We start from the raw sequence: 20,172 nt of genomic DNA, 5'->3' as shown, positions 1-20,172 counted from the left end.
TCACTCTGCAATCTTGTTTCAAATCATGCTGCAGAGTGTGCCGATACCTGCTCAAGCTACAGCCAACTACAGTGGTGTCTAACACTGGGAGGTTAATTGGATGGTAAATTATTTTTAATTCATCCTGTATTTGGATTTTGTCAGTTTTTCTTTTTTTTTTTTTCCTATTCTGCACAGCCAGAAGATAAAGAAATTGCATTAACCCTCTGTAGGCCTATAATTTCTCAACTGAATAAAAAGTTTGTTTTCATACTTTTTGCTGTTTTTTCATACTTCAATCTCATTCAGATAATATATATATATATATATATATATATATATATATATATATAGTCTTTTTTTTTTTTTAAAGATTTTATTATTATTGGAAAGCTGGATATACAGAGAGGAGGAGAGACAGAGAGGAAGATCTTCCATCCGATGTTTCACTCCCCAAGTGAGCCACAACGGGCTGGTGCTACACCGATCTGAAGCCGGGAACCAGGAACCTCTTCCAGGTCTCCCACGCAGGTGCAGGGTCCCAAAGCTTTGGGCCGTCCTCAACTACTTTCCCAGGCCACAAAAAGGGAGCTGGATGGGAAGTGGAGCTGCCGGGATTAGAACCGGCACCCATATGGGATCCCGGGGCGTTCAAGGCGAGGACTTTAGCCACTAGGCCATGTCGCCGGGCCCATATATATATAGTCTTTAAAAGGTGACTTGAGAAATGTAAGACCCAAAAGAAAGCTCAACCTATTCGCTGAGCTGAAGTATTCTAACCTGTGTAGAAAAGTAACAGGCCAAAAAAAAAAAAAAGAATAGGCCACACCAGCATTCATAACTGAATAGGATACCTCTTCATAATGTGTGGCTTTCTTAAATATATTCATATTGTGGGCCCAATGCTGTGGCCTAGCTGCTAAAGTCCTTGCTTTATACATGCCCGGGATCCCATGTGGGCATCGGTTCTAATCCCGGCTGCTCCACTTCCCATCCAGCTCCCTGCTTGTGGCCTGGGAAAGCAGTCAAGGATGGCCCAAAACCTTGGGACCCTGCACCTGCGTGGGAGATCTGGATGAGGCTCCTGGCTCCTGGCTTTGGATTGTCTCAGCTCTGTTACAGCCGCTTGGGGAGTGAACCATCAGATGGAAGATCTTCCTCTCTGTCTCTCCTCCTCTCTGTATATCTGACTTTACAATAAAATAGATCTTGAAAAATATATATATATATTCATATTGTAAGAGAAAAAAATTAATGACTTTATTTCTTCTTCTGTCAGTCCAGTGTACACAATCAAGCATCTCCTCTTCAATATATCAGATAACCATAAGTCCAAGAACAAAATGTGTATAAAAGGCATGATTATATAATCCCCCAATTAAATGCAAAAAAAAAGCATTTGCTAAATCCAACACACTCTTTCATGATGAAAACAGTAAACAGTAAATAATAAAAAAAAAACCTTTCTCAATCTGATAAAGGTATCTACAAATACAGCTAGCACCAAAGACCAAAAGCTTTACCCTTGTTAGACCCAGAATAAGATAAGGATGCTGGCATCTCACCGCTTTTACTCAACATAGTACACTAAAGATTTGAGGCAAGGCAATCAGGGAAAAAAAAATAACAAAAAGAAAAGCATCCAAATTGGAAAGGAAGAAGTAAAACTATCAGTTAAAAAATATGTTTATGTATCTGAAATGCAGTTACAGAGATCTCCCATCCCACTGGCTCACTCCCCAGATGGTTTCAACAGTTGGGGTTTGGCCAGACTGAAAGAGCCAAAAGCTTCATCCGGCTCTCCCACATGGGTCCTGCGGCCCTGGACCATCTCCTACTGCCTTCTCAGGAGCAATAAGAGGGAACTATGTGAAGAGTAGAGTAGCTGGGACTTGAACTGGTACCCCTTTGGGATGCTGACCTTGCAGGCAGTGTTTTTTTGTTTTTGTTTTTGTTTTTTTTAATGAAAGGTGGATATACAGCAAGGAGGAGAGAAAGAGAGGAAGATCTTCCATCCGATGAATCACTCCCCAAGTGACTGCAACAGTTGAAGCTGAGCCGATCAAAAGCCAGGAGCCAGGAGCTCTTCTGGGTCTCCCATGCGGGTGCAGGGTCCTAAGGCTTTGGGCCGTCCTTGACTGCTTTCCCAGGCCACAAGCAGGGAGCTGGATGGGATGCAGGGCCGCTGGGATTAGAACCTGGCAACCATATGGGATCCCGGGTGTGCAAGGCGAGGACTTTAACCACTACGCTATCATGCTGGGGCCCTGCAGGCAGTGATTTAACCTGCTCTGCAACAATGCCAGCTCAGAAGGAAAACTATTTATTCGCAGATAATGCAGAAAGTCCTGAGGAATACACACACACACATACAGAGAGCCTCTTAGAACTAATAAACAGATTTTAAAAGACTATAGTACACAAAATGGATACAAAGCACCCACTGTAGAGACATGTTTCACCCAGTGGTTAAGATCTTGCCTGAGTAGAGGATGGCCCAAAGCCTTGGGACCTTGCACCCACGCTGGAGACCCAGAAGTTCCTAGCCTGTGGCTTTGGATCAGCTAGGCTCTAGCTGTGGGGACCACTAGGGGAGTGAACCAGCAGAAAAGCTTTCTGTGTCTCCTTCTCTCTGTATATGTGGCTTTCCAATAAAAATAATAAATCTTTTGGGTGTTAAAAAATTAATCCAGTTATCAATAAGGAGCACAGAATTCACATACTACTTCTAAGCTTCTGACAGACCTGTTTGCCAACAAGCCAGCCGGGTGCCTACCTGAGGCAGTTTTCTAGTCCTATAATTCGCTTAGTCAGATCCCAGTTGCCTCTTTCTAGACTCTGGATATTGGTGTTTTTCAGAGATTTAATTCTGGTTAGAGAAGCAATAAGTTCCTGCAGGTCCTTGATGTCATCCTGCAGGGACAGTATCTGGAATGACTGCTGCACATTATTTTCTCTGTAACTTTTCAGCTCACTCTTCATCTCTTGCAACGAAGTCTCCTTTAGGAAGAGTTTGTTTTGAAGATTTCTTAGCTAATGAGCAACAAAACAGTGTTACTGAAAATCATTTATTTCTAATTTTGGGCTTTAAAAAATTCAGGGCAAGAAATCATTACAGATATCTAAGTAATTCATTATCATATAATACAAAGAGGTCTTTCATATCTGCTCGTGACAATATGTTCCACTGCAAAAACCAAAAATAATTCTAGAAATAAAAACAATAAAATTGGCAGGTTTGAAATAACTGATGTTTACTCCCATCAATATTAAAGTTGACATCTGATAACTAGAGTCAGTTACCGTTTACCAGCAGTGTATTTGTTAGTTCCTGGAGAAAAGGAATGCTTAGAACTTTGGCAGTAGATGCTATTGTGTTCCAAGAGCTGTGAGGAGAGGTTGTGTTCACAAGCCCCTAAGAAGTAGCTTGTGCTTATACCACTGGGTTCCTGGTCTGGTTCACGCTGATGAGAGCAACATTGAGGAGAACCAGGAGAAAGGGCGAGCCTTGAATTGCTGCATTCAAAAAAAGGGGGGGCGGCACAGGACAGATGGCATTCGATGCATCAGTGAAGTCGTTTGGAGTATATGTATCCTCATCAGAGTGCCTGATCTTGGGTCATGCTTTGCTTCCATTCCAATTTGCTGCTACTGTGTACCATGGGAGACAGCAGGTGATGGCTCAAGCGTGTGGGCCCCTGCTGTCTGTGTGGGAGACCTGGATGGACCTCTGGGCTCCTGACTTTGGCCTGAGCCAATTCCAGTTATTACAGGCATTTGGGGAGTGAATCGGGAGATGGCAGATCTCAGTCTCTATCTCTAGGCTTTCAAACTAAAACAAATTCTTAAAAAATATTTTAGGGGCTCATATCGCAGCATAGCAAGTTAACCTACTCTCTGCAATGCCAGCATCCTACACAGACAGTGGTTCAAGTCCCAGCTGTTCTACTTTTGATCCAGTTCCTTGCTAATGTGCCTTAGAGAAGCAACAGAGGATGGCCCAAGTAGTTTAACCCCTGCCACCCACATAGGAAACATGGGTGAAGTTTTGGGCTCCTGTTGCTTGGGGAATGAACCAGCAGACAGGTCTCTTTGTCTATCTTGCTCTCTCTCTGTAAAGCTTTCAAAGAAATAAATAAATTTTAAAATAGTAATAAATTCATGGAAGTGCACATTTTGAAAAAAAAAACTATGCATGGATATCAATTTTTGCACCAAAATAAGTTTATTTTTGAAATTCCATTTTCCATAAGCTTTTGGAAGTGTATGCAACTATTTTGAGTCAAATAGAGAAGAGATTATAAAGAGAAGCCCGAATGACAGCATGTGGGAGACACACACAAGAGGAAATAGCCAGCGGAGGCTTCTGTGGGAGGAAGACCAGAAAGGACTTGAGGGCCTGGAGGCGGCCAGGGAGGATGTGGAGCTCCTGGGAAGTGATTCACCTGTCCCGTGGTGGCATTTACAAATGCTCTGCTCTTTGGATCAGGGAAGACAGCTCATTAGATGAAGAGAAGGTGAATTGTTGCCAGTATGTGGGAACTCACTATCCACTTATAATTTATGAGAGCGCCAAATCCTAACCACTAGACCACCAGGGAACCGCTTATATTTTATGAATTTAAAAATTTGTAAAGGATTTATCCATTTTTATTAGAAAAGCAGATATTTTTACAGAGAGGAGGACAGACAGAAAGATCTTTCACCCATGGCGTCACTCTCCAAATGGCTGCAACGGCCAGAACTGAATCAGTCTAAAGCCAGGAGCTTCTTCCAGGTCTCCCATATGGATATGTCCATATGGGATGTTGGCACTTGCAGGTGGAGGATTAGCTAGTTGAGTTACCACACTGGCCCCTCAAATTTCTCAACAGGCTATATGTGATCCCAGCAAGAGAGCAGAAATTGAAGAAAGGCAAACTTGGTTTTACTTGGCATTATAAGATTATGGCTTTTTTTCCCCCTGTTTGTTTTTAAAGACTTGTTTGGAAGGCAGAGTAACAGGAAGAAAGGGTTCTCACTTGATTTGCCATTTCATTCCCTAAATGACTGCATCTACTGGGCTGGGCTGGGCTGGGCAGGACTGGACTGGGCAGGGTTGGGCAGGGCTGGGCTGGGCTGGGCTGTGCCAAGCCAAAACTGGGAGAGAGACTCCATTGGGATCTCCCATATGGGTCACAGGGACCCTAGCACATCTGCACAGTATTATAATTAGGCTGGGATTCTTATTCTAAATAAAAGTTAGAGTAAGAGAAGAAACCACAAGAAGTTACAAAGTTGGATAAGTTGGCAAATACGCCAAAGATTGCTAGTGTGGGTTTGAAGGCTATGGGCCTGGCTGAGAGTTACATTGAATTTCATTTGGTGCTGCCGTTAAGGGGCTGGTATCTGGCTACCATATCAGAGCACCTGGTTTCAAATTCTGGTTCCACTTCCGCTGCAACATCCTGACAGTGCATACCATAGGAGACAGCAGGTAATGGCTCAAGTATGAGGGCCCCTACCATCTATTCAGCCTGGAACAACCCGACTTTTGTGGGCATTTGGGCGATGAGCTAGCAGGTAGATAATCTATCTCTGTTTTAAATAAATAATTTTTTTAAAATTTATTTTACTTGAAAGTCAGAATTACTTAGAAAGAGAGACAGAGAGATTTTCCATCTGCTTGTTCACTCCCCAAATGGCTGCTATGGCCAGATCTGGTCAGGTCCGGAACTTGTCAGGTCTAAAGCTGGGAGCCCGGAGCTTCATCTAGGTCTCTTAGGTGGGTGCAGGGACCCATGGACCTGGGCCATCCTTCACTGTTTTCCCAGGCCATAAGCAGGGAGCTGTATCAGATATGGAACAGCTGGGACTTGAACTGGTGCCCACATGGGATCCCAGCACCACAGATAGAGGATTAGCATACTGTGTCAATGTGCCAACCTCCTAATAAATAAATCATTCTTAAAGTTGGCATATACATCAGTAATTGAGAAGAGCAATGGATACACTCTCCTGGCTCTGCTCTTTAAGTCTCAGATTCTCCTTACTTGCTCACATACTCCTAAGAGTGGGAGATGCAGAACATCTTTCTTTTTCTATGTCACTTCTGGACCTGCAGTTTCATGACAGTACAGGTTAAGTGTTGGGGAGACCATTCTCCCCTTGAGATTGTTTTGTAATACTTGAACTCTACATGGGAGTGATTCCACTGATTCCCAAATTCAGTGTAGCTCCAACTTAATCCCCTAATAGACAGAATGCTTGTGGCCACCAGATATTACCTCTAGAAGAAAATCGTGGCAGGGTAGATCAGAACGGTATCAGAACATTTTTGTTTTACAGATTTTAAGAATGGTCAGAAGTGTCAAATGCCTCAGGAATGTGGAATATGATGGCATTTAAATGGTAGAATTTGGCAATGGACAAAAAGAAAAGTTTCCATGGTGGAGCATAAAGGATGAGAGGTGGAATGATGCCCAAATCAAATGATAGTGGGTTAAGACTGAATACAGGGCCAAGTGTTTGGCACAGTGGTAAGGCAGCTGTTTGGAACTGTTGTCAGAAATGAGTGAAAGGCACACTCTTTGAAGCTGAGGGGTCTTTATTCACCAGCTGATGCCGACTGGTGGACTGTTCCATATCACTGCTAGTGGAAAAGGGGAGCAGCCCCGACCAGCGTGTTCAGGGGTTTTTAAGCAGTGACCATCCGATCAACCGAAAGCACTGACCCATGATACAAATCGTTCAATCAACCAAGCTTGCATCAATGTGCAATACAAATTAATCAACTGTAGTGGTGTAAAACACAGACACTCAATGAATTTAAGCACTGTGCACTAAACCACACAGTCAGTAAAACGGCAACTATCTAGTAGCAAACAACTGAACCAGGCAAACAGGTCCTTCAATTCCATGAGCAGAAACCAATTTGGGGCAATCAGCTTACCACAGGAGCTGCAAAAGAAAAGCAAAATCTCTTCCTGGAATGGATTTCCTCTTGCTGTAAGAACTGTCACTCCCTTTTCAGGACTTTCAGGAATCCAAGGTTATGGACATGTCCCAGAAACGTTTCAGGAGATCCACCCTTATTGTCACCAATTTTCATTGCCTGGGCTGTTACAAGATACCAGAGACCAGCTCCGGCTGATTCAAGAGCTTGCAAAGGATGTGTGGATCAGCGAGATGATAAGAAAAAGAGGCGAGACTTGGACCATTATGGCATGATGCTCATAATGGACAATTCAGAAAAGTCGCCTTCTTTATTTATACACAAATCATCTCAAGCTTTTGCACAACATCCAATTGTTTCATTTTTACTTCATTATAAAAGAATGATTACAAAATCAATCCTAAAAAATTATTATAATTTTACTTTAGAGGAAATGTTTTCAGTAAGCTATTAGTCATTCAAACCTGCAGTGACCTGGCTAAAGCCAGGAACTTCACGGTTGTAGCACATGCAGTTGCATAGTGACAAGTGGTTTACTTATATTAAAAATCAATTTTCACCAAACATTAACTAATATTACTTAAAATATCAAGAGTACAGAATTAAAAGGAAAGCTCATAAATGAAAGGAATTTATAAAAGCATATAACAGGGCTTGGCAGCGTGGCCTAGTGGCTAAGGTCCTTGCCTTGATCCCATATGGCTGCTGGTTCTAATCCTGGCAGCTCCACTTCCTCTCTCTCTCTCCTCCTCTCAGTATATCTGACTTTGTAATAAAAATAAAATAAATCTTAAAAAAAAAAAAAAAGCATATAACATAGGGCCCGGCGGCATGGCCTAGCAGCTAAAGTCCTCGCCTTGAAAGCCCCGGGATCCCATATGGGCGCCGGTTCTAATCCCGGCTGCTCCACTTCCCATCCAGCTCCCTGCTTGTGGCCTGGGAAAGCAGTCGAGGACGGCCCAAAGCTTTGGGACCCTGCACCCGCGTGGGAGACCTGGAAGAGGTTCCTGGTCCCAGCATCGGATTGGCGCGTACTGGCCCGTTGCGGCTCACTTGGGGAGTGAAACATCGGATGGAAGATCTTCCTCTCTGTCTCTCCTCCTCTCTGTATATCCGGCTTTCCAATAATAATAAAATCTTTAAAAAAAAAAAAGCATATAACATAGATTCCTTATCAAATCTTATAATCAATCATGCATTTATAACCATCACCTTCACCTAGTGCTGATTCAATTGTTTTTTTATTCTTAGTGCTGATTTAATTGTTTTTTGTTCTTTTGTTAAAGGGCAGTGAAAGGGATCAGGGAAACTCAGCCAATCTACAAACAGAGGGCCTTTACAGGAAACTTCCTTTTATCTTTATAAACAGTTTTCTTTCCCTAAATATAAGTGCCAACATAAGGTAGAAACTTTAAGCCATTTTTGAGGGGGGTTCAAGTTTACATTTGTCTCCTTTAGAAGATGCCCGTATACTTTCTGCTTTCTGTGGTGAGAAACCAGAATGCGTCATATCGTGTGTTGTAACAGTTCAAGGCTCATGGTAAACAAACTCCTTGCACCTCCATGATTTCCATCTGTTCCAAGATATAATCAAGCCGTTTTCTTAAATAAAACATTACTTATATTAGGGCAAGCTTCAGGACAAAGGTGGACACATAACAGGATGTTTGGAGACATTGTGGACTCAATTGTACTATTGTATGCTTTTAGTTGTGTATCATTGCCTTATGTCGCTAAAGATGTTTTTATCATAACATGATTGATTAGTTTGAGGTATTATACCAGTTACAGGAATCATTTTACATTAGCAGAAAAACAACAACACACTCAGGAGAATTCTATGAAACATCAGAGAGGTGACTGAGTGTCCATACATTGGGGTGAGGGAGCAATGAAGTGACCAGAGACATTCTGTCGGGCTTTTGCTACACAGCCAGAAACTCATCCTAGCCTTGCTAACTGAGGAGTGGTGTTCATCACACACCCATGCCATCTGACCCAACTGCATGGCTTTCTGCAACAGAACATCTGCATTGCATCTCAGAGTGCCTGGTTCAAGTCTTGGCTCTTCCACTCCTGATTCAACTTCCTGCTAATGTGCAACCTGGAAGGCAATAGTTAATTCAAGTGCTCGGGTCCCTGCCACCTACAAGGGAAATTCATATTGAGTTCTGGGCTCCCGGCTTCAGCCTGACCCAGGCATGGTTCTCATTAATGAATCAATGGATTTCAGGTCCCTCTTGCTCTGCCTCACCTGGCTAATCCTCCTTCTGCCCCGCAAGTGCTGGGATCCCATATGGGTGCTGGTTTGTGTCCCAGCTTCTCCACTTCCCATCCAATGACAGTTTTTCAACTTACCTTAATTCATATTTATGAACATGGCAGCCCACCTGGCACCATGTACGAGCTTTTTAGGCCTGTGTCAGATAACACTAAACTGTATAACACCATCACCCATTGAGCAGGCTAGTATTTGCTCCATCTATATCTGGCATTTCCTAGTATAGCTCTCTTGCACCTGTTTCTCTATTATTGGCCCAATACACATGATAATTATTTTTACATGCCCCACAATGAAAGAAAGTTAATTATAACAAAAATTTTAAAAAGCATTCTGTGAAGACACCTTATCAAGACAATTGTTCCTCTAGAATTAATAAGCAAAAAAAAAAAAAAAGAGGAAAAGGAAAGCTGAGGTTCAGGGATTTTGCCGAAAACATTAAACTTCACAAAAATTTTTTTAAAGCTTTAACAAAATTTAGAAAATTTCAGTAAGAACCATAGAATACTATAAAATATATATGGTATCTGAAACCCAGATCAAAATAAGAGACTAATCCCTGATATATTTCATTTAACAAGCAGATTTTTAAATTTTATAATTAGCAAATAGTTTATGTATACATAGAGCATTAATTAAAAAAAAATACTCTGAGGAACTGGTGCTGGTGTTGTGGTGTTGTGGTGCAGCGAGTTAAGCTGCCGCCTGTGGAATACCGGTTTGAGTTACAGCCACTATGCTTTCTATTGGCTCCTGATCGATGTGCCTGGGAAGGCAGTGGAGGATGGTCTCAGTATTCGGACCCCTGCCACACATGAGGGAGACCCAAATGGAAGTCTTGGCTCCCAGTTTAAGCTTGTCCCTGCCTTGGCCATTGCAGCTGTTTGGGGAGTGAACCTCTTAGTCCCTTCCTCCTCTCTGTCATTTTGCCTTTCAAATAAATAAATATCTTTCACAAAAATAAACAAAAGAAAAAACTTTAAAATTCTTGAAACAGCTTAGGTATTTTCTTTAAACAAGGTACCTGCTTTATTGTTTTCTTTCTTTCTTTTTTTTAATGCTTATTGTTTTCAACAACTTTGTTCCAAAGACTTTAACAAATGAGGCCTAGACAAAACCATCACCTAATTTGAATCTGAATTAGAAACCCCAAATTTCTTAGTTAATAATAATAAGTGATAACATATAGAATAAGTCCACTGATAAAAAATTCCTTACAAGTTTCAAAATTGGTGTCATTTTTCTGAAAAATAAGACAAATATACGAAATATCTTGGGCCCAGTACAATGGCTCAAAGACTAAATTCTCACCTTACAAGCACCGGGATTCCATATGGGCATGGTTCAAGTCCTGGCTGTTCCACTTCCTCTCTAGCTCCCTGTTTATTGCCTAGGAAAGCAGTAGAGGAGGCCCCAAACCTTTGGGACCCTGGATCTGCATGGGAGACTTGGACGAAACTCCTGGCTCCTGGCTTCAGATCAGCTCAGTTCTGGTCATTATGGTCACTTGGGGAGTGAACCAGGGCATGGAAGAACTTTCTGCCCTGCTTTTCCAATAAAAATAAATCTTTGAAAAAAAGATAATTCCCTTAAAGTTGTCATAAGGTTTACGAGTAACTCCATTTCAGTTTAGGTTCCAAGTGGACACTGGGCACAGCAGTTAAGCCACTGCTTGGGATGCCTGCATCAATATTGGGGTGTGTGGACTTGAATCTTAACCTGCTTCCATTACAGCTTCCAGCTAAAGCACCTCTCAGATGCAGTGGGAAACGGCTCGAGTACCACCAATCACAAGCCAAGAAGAAAGGTCTTTGAAGAAACCAGTCTGCTGATATCTCACGCTGTAGAACTCTGAGAAAATAAACTTTTGTCACAGCCATTCAGTGTGTGATACTTTGTTGTGGGTATCCAAGGAAACACACACACCTTGCATAACTATCTATTCAAAGAGCTGGTCAGCAGCTCCAGAATGAGAGCATTCTGAACATCATGCTGAAAGGTCACCACAGAGGTAGCACAGATATAAATGCAACTTAGTGCTCAGAACAATGACCGTGGCCTTTGATTGTCCACTCATGGTTATCTCTGTGTCTTGCTACGAAGAGCCTGAAGATGGTTAGACTCAACTGAAGAATCTGTACAAGCACCCCAGTAAAGGATGCTCTGCAAATCTGGCTTCTTTCTCTTTTTTGTGCTGATCCCACCCAAATGTTTAAGTATTAAATGAAACAAGTGAATATTTACTGTTGGATAATATATTGAAAACAGGAACTTCTCCTTCCATTAAACATATAATTGTAACTGCTGCTTATTATTGCATACATTTTTAGTATGATTGACCATAAGTAATGGTGTAATATGACAGCATTCGGCAGCCAACTCTGAAGCACTTGACTAGGTACTCTGGTTCAGACAAGCACAGATCTGAACCTGCATTAGTGCCTCCTGGAATTCAACCCTGCAAAGGAAAGGGAGCAAAGGACGTTGAGGTGTTCAATGGACTGATTCTCTGCCTACTTTCACAGAGGATAAAATTTCCACCACAGTGTTTTGTTTTAAAACAATCCACATACCTCAGCTGAAAGATTCTTGTATTTCACCAACAAGCTAGCAGAACACACTTGGTTAGTTGCCTTTTTGTTGTAGGTGTTTGGGTTTCTGGGGGGGCCCATTTCAATGGCCTACAAAGAGAAATTGCCAATTAGTTGACTGAACAGAGATTCCATGGATCAACACCCATGGTGTTCCAGCCCATACAAACCAAATAAGCAGTACTAAGTACAACACAACTTTAAAATATTCATTTTGAGGTGTTACTCTAACAAATGCAATAGGTGCAGGAAAAATGGCAAGTTACATGCTGACACAAAAGGCTACTTAACATTTTTCTGTAAATTATTACTTACCTGACAATTTATAATAACAGCCATAAGTCAATGCAGTCGGGCCCGGTGGCGTGGCCTAGCGGCTAAAGTCCTCGCCTTGAATGCGCCGGGATCCCATATGGGCTCTGGTTCTAATCCCAGCAGCTCTACTTCCCATCCAGCTCCCCACTTGAGGCCTGGGAAAGCAGTTGGGGACAGCCCAAAGCCTTGGGACTCTGCACCCATGTGGGAGACCTGGAGATAGTTCCTGGTTCCCGGTTTCAGATTGGCGCAGCATCAGCCATTGCAACTCACTTGGGGAGTGAATCATCGGACGGAAGATCTTCCTCTCTGTCTCTCCTCCTCTCTGTATATCTGACTTTGTAATAAAAAGAAATAAATCTTTAAAAAAAAATAAGTCAATGCAGTGTGTCTAAATGTGCACAGTTGCCGAGGATAAGAATCAAACCATCTGAGAAAATGTTAATGCTAATCTAGTAAATCTAGTGTCAAGTACACACACAATAGAATCATTAGAGCCACAATTCCAGCTATTTACTAGTTTTTAAAAATTTTCTTCTGCTATAAATTGCTAAATACAGTGATTTCTAAAAGAAAAATCTGATTTCTTCAAATATTTGTTGTGGCAGGTGACGCTGCCCTTTGTGTGATACCTGGATACCATATTGGAGTATTGCTCCATTTCTGATTCAGCTCCCTGCTAACACGCCTGGAAACAACAAATGTTGGTTCAAGCGCTTGGTGCGTTCACATCCAGGCAGGAAGCCAGGGTGCAGTTTTGACCTGGTCCCTGCATTATTACTGTGAACATTTGAGGAATGAACCTTTAGATGAAAGATCTCTCTCTGTTTCTCCCTTGCTCTCTGTCACTTGCTTTTCAAATAAATAAATACTTGTTAAAACAACAAAAGTTGAATTGGCAAAAAGTGAAGTTTAAATAGCATGCTTTCTCTGGGACCGAATACAACAACTATTCAGAAAGCTCATTAAAAAAACACAGAAAACTCATGAAAAATGTGTAATCTACAAAAGTAAGCATGGTTTTCTAAGTTTTTGCACCAAGATTTATCTTTTAATCCCATTTTTAAAATCTTTTTATAATGTATCCTTGGATATTAAGATCTGGATTGAATTACAAGTATAATACCATAAATCTGATTTTGCATTTTATAGCTTCTTCAATCAACTTAATTATGATTATAAATGTTGATTTTTAAATTTAATTTTAATTATAAAAAAGCTACAGAGATCAATATTATAGTGCTCGTTCTTTGATTCTGTTGCCCAGTCTTTTTTATTGAAAATATTATCTCATCAAGATGCTTTATAATTTTATTATGTACTGATATATGTTTTTATATTGTTCTTATCTCATCCCATGTAATATCACTTAATGGGATGCTGTTTTGAGTCCTGGCTTGCAGCCACCTGGAGAGTGAACCAGAAGATAGAAGATTCTCAGGCCCAGCACAATAGTCTAGTGGCTAAAGTCCTCACCTTGCATGTGCTGGGATCCGATATGGGCACTGGTTCCTATCCCGGCTGCTTCCTATCCAGCTCCCTGCTTTTGGCCTGGGAAAAGCAGTGGAGGGTGGCCCAATACCTTGGAATCCTGCACTAGCGTGGGATACCCAGAAGAGGTTCCTGGCTGCTAGCTCTTGGCTTCAGATCGGCTGAGCTCTGGCCATTGCGGATGCAAAATCTGTCTCTTTGTCTCTCCTTCTCTCTGTAAATCTGACTTTTCAACAAAAATAAACACCTTAAAAAAAAAAAGATGGAAGATTTTCTTTCCCTCTCTCTCTTTGTTATTCTACTTTTACAATAAACAAAATAAGTATTTAAATAATAAAAAATTTCCTAGAGGGTTTCACAAGCATTTGTATGCTTTAAAGAAGTTCAACCACTAAAAATTGAAGAGCACTGTCCTTTTGCATTGTGTCATTTACTTTTAATGTAATACAACGCCTTTTATAGTGGAGCAATCAGGCTTGTCTTCATTTAAAATCACCAGGAGGATGAAACAAAACATTTCTGGGAAGCCTATCCTTCTTCCCAGTCCTCTTCAGACTTCATCTCTTAGCCCTCAAATAAAGATTAGATCATACTTTTTAGTGGGCTTAGAAGTGCCATTGGAAGGGACACCACCCAACTCAGTGTGAGAATTTGACCTGAGGATTACCATGCCAGTTGTGAGGCCCACATCTTATACCAGAATGCCTGCATGTGTCACATTCATCTTCCTGCTGATGACAGATCATGGGAGGCAGTGGTGGTGGCTGGCTCAATAGTTGGGACTCTGCTCTTCAAGTGGCAGACATGGCCTGGGACCTTTGGGGACATTTTCAGGGAGTGAACCAATGGGTGGGATCCCACTTGCTCTCTCTGCCTCTCAGTTTTTTGTTTGCTTTAATTTGGCCCATCTGTTGTGGCACAGTCTGTTTTCACCTGCAATACTGACATTCCATATCAGTGCCAGTTCAGCTCAGTGACTCCACTTTCAACCCAATTCCCTACAGATGCATCTGGGAAAGCAGCGGAAGATGGCCCAAGTGACTGGGTCTCTGTCACCCACATGGGAGACCCAGATGGAGTTCTAGGCTACTGGCTTCAGCCTGGCACAGCCCTGGCCATTGTGGCCCTTTGGGAAGTAAACTAGTAGATGATACTTTCCCTCTCTGTCTCTCTCATTCTCTCTCTCTCTCTAACTCTTTCAAACAAACAAAAAAAATTTTTTTTTAATTTTAAAAGGATATTTAATATTCAGAAAAATCCTCACTAGGTTCCAGCACTAGTAAAACCAGTACATGCACTTGGCTTTTAGCCTAGTGGCTGAGACATCGATTACAAGGCCTGCATCCTGTATCACAGCCCTGGGTCCAACAGCTGGCTCAGCGTCCTGGGTCCAGTTTTCTGTTAATGCAGACTCTGGGAAGCAACAATGATGGCTCAAATCATTGGTACCCCACTACCCACACGGCAGACCTGGGTTGAATTCCCAGCTTCAGGTTTCGTTTTGAACCAGTTTGTCATTGTGGGTATTTTTTTTTTTAAGATTTATTTTTCTTGGAAAGCCAGATTTACAGAGAGAAGGAGACACAGAGAGAAAGATTTTACATCCACTGGCTCATTCTCCAAGTGGCCACCACTGCCAGTTGATCCAAAGCCAGGAGCCAGGAGCTTCTTCCAGATCTCCCATTGCAGGTGAAGGTCCCAAGCTTTGGGCTATCTTCTACTGCTTTCCCAGGTCACAAGCAGGGAGCTGGAAGGGAAGTAGGGCAGCCAGGATATGAACCAGGCTCAAGGCAAGAACTTTAGCCATGAGGTTACTGTACCGGGTCCTTGGGCACTGCTTTTAAAGAGAGTGGTGCTGTCTCTATGTAAGACCAAGAAGGGGAACTATGGGTGTACTCCTTTCTGATTCTTTTAAAGGTTTGTTTTTATTTATTTGAAAGCCAGAGTTATACAGACAGAGGGAGAAAGATCTTCCAGACAATGCTTCATTCCCTAGATGGCTTCAACAGAAGCCAGGAGCTCAAAATTTCTTCTGGGTTTCCCATGTGGGTGCAGAAACCTAAGCACTTTGACCATCTTCCACTGATTTCCCTAAGCCATTAGCAGGGTGTTGGATCAGAAGTGTAGTGGTCCAGACTCAAATGAAAGCCAATATGGGATATTGGTGTTACAGGCAGCATGTAGTTTAACTTACCAAACCACAACACCAGCCTCTGTTGTGGACATTTGGATGATACTGTGGGCATTTAGAGAGTAAACCAGTAAATAGGTAGGTGGGTACTCCTTCTGTGTCCCATCTCTAAAAAACTAAGTGGTAACATGATATACTAAACAATATTGGGAGTCAGCCTACTTCATTATGCTACTAACCACTATTAACTCTCTAGTGTTGAGTTTGCCTATGACAGCAGTTTACAAAACATTTCAAGGCCATTTCTATATTGTTTTTGGTTGTGGGCCTCAATGAAATTTGAGAACCTCCTAACAGGCAAAAATAAATAAAATCCTTTGGAAGTTCCCTTCAGTTAAGATGTTTCACTACTCCTTTTTCTGGAGTCAAGAGCTGGGAGGCCATTCAGTCTCAGGTAAGCGTGTCAGCACAGGCAAGTGGGCAATAGAACTGGACTTTGCTTCCAGTCCTCACCTGTGCATCAGAGGGCCCTGCCCGAATCTTCTGAGAAGAGGGAGAAAGCAAACACAAAGTCCAGCTCACCTCTGGGGAATTTTTCTGAGATGAATGAGCTGATGGATTCCTGACTTCTGATGGCTTAGCCTCATGGGGCTCTGTAGCAAGCCTTCCTGGATCTGAATGACTTAGAAACTGGAACGGACTTGACATGCTGGAAGAATCAGAAACATAAAGCAGATGTAGTAACAGTGAACTAAGGAGCTTGCGAGGGGACTTTGCATGGAGCGCTCAGGAAGAGAAGTTGAGGTCAGTTCCGTGTCAACAGCTTAGCCAGACCTCTAGCTGGTTCCACCTCTGCCTGTGACCTTGTTGCTTGGAGACAAGGTAGATTTGACTTCTAAAGATAGCAATGAAACAGTATTTAGAGTGTACTTGGTTGACCATTAATATGTTTATACACTTATTTTATTATTTATACCTACTATTTATAAATGACATCTTTGGGTATCTGACTTACAAACTTTATTTTCAGTTTCTCAGTCTATCAAAAATCTTAACTATATTCCTCAAGATTCAGCAAGAAAAATCAAACACAAGTTGATAGTATATGATAGCATATACTGTTCCTTCTTCCCCAGAAGAATTAAAGATGTGGCCTAAGGTAATGCTGATCAATCTGATTTCCTAAGATCTACAGTACTGCCTTAAACCAATTTCCCAATCAGGTTCCATTCCATATGTTATCTATCCTAAAACAAAAATTTTGAAGATAGAAGGAAAACCTCTCCCAAATTAATGTCCATACATTTTATCAAACAATAGGATGGGACTTTCTAAAATCAGGGAATGTACACAGACAGATATGAAAAGACCGAGAGCTCCAGGGCCACCTGTAAGTGCTACGCTTCCTTTTTCTTTTCCTTCCCAGAAAATCTATAGTCCCAGAATAAAAGAAATTTTCATAAGAGATAAGAAAAATCTGGGTTATCACTTGAAGAACATGCAATAGAAAGCATCAAGACCTGTTGACCTTTACTAACTCAGAAGGCTATTTTGAAATTCCTCTATTAATTTATTCTAGATTCACCAGTATTCAAGACAACTATTTAACTTTAAATACCTCTAATGAGACTTTAACCTCTATTTTTATTATTCAGTCCCTGAAATCATTACTATATCAATTCCTTTTCCAAGAACTAACATTGTGGCAGCAAAAACAGAGCCTGAACTGCTCCTCAGATTTGGGATAAGGATGATACTGCAAAGTTCTTAAGAATCTGTTCTTTTATTTTCATTTTTCCTTCCTTACCATTTTATGAATCTTCTGTCCCATTAAAAACAACTTCAGGGATTTCATCCTTACTGTCCCTAAGAACCAAGCTACAGTAAGTTCCGAAGTACATTTTGAGAAGGGTCTCAACCCTCCTCAGTATCCATTCAAGTATCACCTCCTCCAAGATTCCCTTGGTTTCCACAAAGTCAAGGTAATCCCTCTCTGTCTCCTCCTTTTATAATTACTGTGGTCTGAACATGCTTCCTGAAATCAATGTTGAAATGTAATTACCCAGCCCAGCATACTGGCTCAATGGGCTTATTTTCCCCTTGCTAGCTCCAGGATCCCATATGGATTTGGGCTCATGAACTGGCTGCTCCACTTGCCACCCAGCTCTCTGCTTATGGTCTGAGAAAGCAGCAGAGGATGGTCCAAAGCCTTGCGACCCTGTACCCAGAGGGAGACCAGAGGGAATCTCCTGGCTTCCTGGCTTTAGATCAGCTCAGCCTTGGCTCTTGTGAGCATTTGAGGAGTGAACCAGCAGATGGAAGATTTCTCTCTTTGTCTTTCTCTCTCCCTCTATAATGTTTCAAATAAAATAAGTAAATCTTTCAAAAAAGTTTGAAAGGAATAATCTGTTCATCTTTATCATCCCATAGTGGACACTCCAAAATATAAAACAAGCGACTAAATAAAGACCCTAATAGGAAAGAAAATGAAACTCAATACAAAATTACTTTATACAGATTAGGGTAGTAATTCCCTCCTAAACATATCTTGTAAAAACATAGTAAAATGTAGTTAAAGTAACAAAAAATATATAGTAATATGATATGACCAATTTATGAGTTCCTAAGATATAGTATGCTATGTGTTTCATTTAGTATAAAGTAAAACATAAATTTTTACCGTATCAAGAACAAGAGACAATTCCAAATCCTAGGTCAATTCTCAGAAGAGACCTGGATTGTCTGAATGGTCCTCAGTCGGCCTGTGGAATGATTCCACATCAGAATGGCCGTTGCTGGGAGAACACATCATAGAGGCCTGAGGAAGGAAAAGGGATCTATTAAAGTGACACACCGGGGGCGCCTTGTAATAAAAGACAAGATTTTCATCAAGCATTAGTAATGTTTACTGACTGCTCTGTTGTAGAAGGACATTGTTACCCTAGGTCAGTTCATGTCTTGGCTGCTCTACTTTTCATCCAGCAACTTGCTGATGGCCTGGAAAAACACTGGAGGAGGGCCCGAAGTCTTGGGACCCTGTGTCTACGTGGGAGACCTGGAGGAACTTCCTAGCTCCTGGCTTCAGATTCGTTCAGCTCCACCACTGGGGCCATTTGGAGAGTGAACCAGTAGATGGAAAATCTTTGTCTCTGTCTCTCCTCTTTATAGATTTGATATGTCTTTCTAACAAGATAAAGAAAATATATATATATGTATGTATATGTGTGTGTGTGTGTGTATATATATATATATGCATGCACTTGCAGAGTTATAAAGAGAGAAAAGAGACAATCTTTTATCTGCTGGTTTACTCCCCAAATGCCCACAACGGGCAGGGCTGGGCCAGGCCAAAGTCAGGAGCCAGGAATCTCCTCCAGGTCTCCACAAAGGTACAGAGGTCCACTTGAGCCATGCTCTGTTGCTTTCCCAAGCACATCAGAACGGAGCTAGATTGGAAGTTGAGCAGCCAGGACTAGAACTGGCACCCATATTGGATGCCAGTGTTGTAGGCAGAGAGTTATCCTACTATGCCATAACACCAGCCCCATAAATAAATAAATCTTTAAAAAAATTAACTCAGTAATATTTTGTGCATTGGTTAATCTGTTAGTAAAGGGGAACTAAATAAAGTAGCAACTGTTTTGCAGATGTAATCAATGAAGACAGTTCATAAATAATTCAAATTAAATAATGTATTTTAAAAACATTGCTTTTATCATCTAGCACTAAACAAAAACTACCTTAATTTCTGTACATATATATCAAATGTTTAACAAATGCAACCCTGTGGACAGAGATTTCATGTTTTACTATGAAATCAATACTATGTTGAACACTTCTACATATACATCCTGCAAAAGCTGTGTGTGTTTGTATGTGTGAGTTGTACGTTAGGATTAATTCCTAGAAATAAAATTATGAGATCAAAGGAAGCAAATTAAAAATTTTTGATAGGTATAATGAAATTATCCTTCAAAATAATTTAATACATGGAGGCTCTGGGCTCCTGGCTTCAGATCGGCACAGCTCCGGCTGTTATAGCCACTTGTGGAGTTAATCAACAGACGGAAGATCTTCTCTGTTTCTCCTCCACTCTGTATATCTGAATTTTCAATAAAAATAAAATAAATCTTTGCAAAAATGATATTTGAAAAGGAAAAAAAAAGGTAGGGGCTGGCATTGTGACCCAGTAGGTTAAACTTCTACCTGTAAATGCCAGCATCCCCTATGGGATGCCGGAGTTGTAATCCTGTATAGCTTGCTCATGATAAAACAAAAAGCCATCAGAGGCCTGGGATGACACCTTTGTCTTGCTAAAAGCACCTTCTGGGCAGAAGCATCTTGTTAACTTCTAAAGGGACTTCCTTTTCTTTCTTTCTTGTTTGTTTAGGGATTTTCTTTTCTCATTCCAATAGGTCCCCTTTGTTTATACCAATACTCTGGTACAATC

General features: G+C 41.3%; 1 protein-coding gene and 1 long non-coding RNA gene across 2 annotated transcripts in view; both read right to left on the bottom strand.

The window, feature by feature from the left end:
* Positions 1 to 16,430, bottom strand: part of LOC101522120 (coiled-coil domain-containing protein 170-like) — a 35,051-nt gene extending 18,621 nt beyond the window's left edge. Inside the window, exons 1-3 of the mRNA XM_058655106.1 lie at positions 16,305 to 16,430; positions 11,768 to 11,875; positions 2,756 to 3,012 (exon numbers count right to left, since the gene is read on the bottom strand). Coding sequence (XP_058511089.1) covers positions 2,756 to 3,012; positions 11,768 to 11,875; positions 16,305 to 16,430 — 491 coding nt within the window. The remainder of the gene's footprint in view (positions 1 to 2,755; positions 3,013 to 11,767; positions 11,876 to 16,304) is intronic.
* Positions 16,431 to 16,548: 118 nt separating this feature from the next.
* LOC131478047 (uncharacterized) lies at positions 16,549 to 18,477 on the bottom strand. Its single transcript, XR_009244279.1, has 3 exons — positions 18,403 to 18,477; positions 17,530 to 17,588; positions 16,549 to 16,585 (listed from the first exon to the last, which is right to left on the bottom strand). It is a non-coding gene; the product is annotated as an uncharacterized LOC131478047 (long non-coding RNA).
* Positions 18,478 to 20,172: the final 1,695 nt, after the last annotated feature.

The sequence above is a fragment of the Ochotona princeps genome, chromosome 26 (genome assembly GCF_030435755.1).
Source record: "Ochotona princeps isolate mOchPri1 chromosome 26, mOchPri1.hap1, whole genome shotgun sequence".
Taxonomy (NCBI): Eukaryota; Metazoa; Chordata; class Mammalia; order Lagomorpha; family Ochotonidae; genus Ochotona; species Ochotona princeps.
Note: the sequence above shows the minus strand (reverse complement) of the source record. Positions and strands in the feature narration are given on the sequence as shown.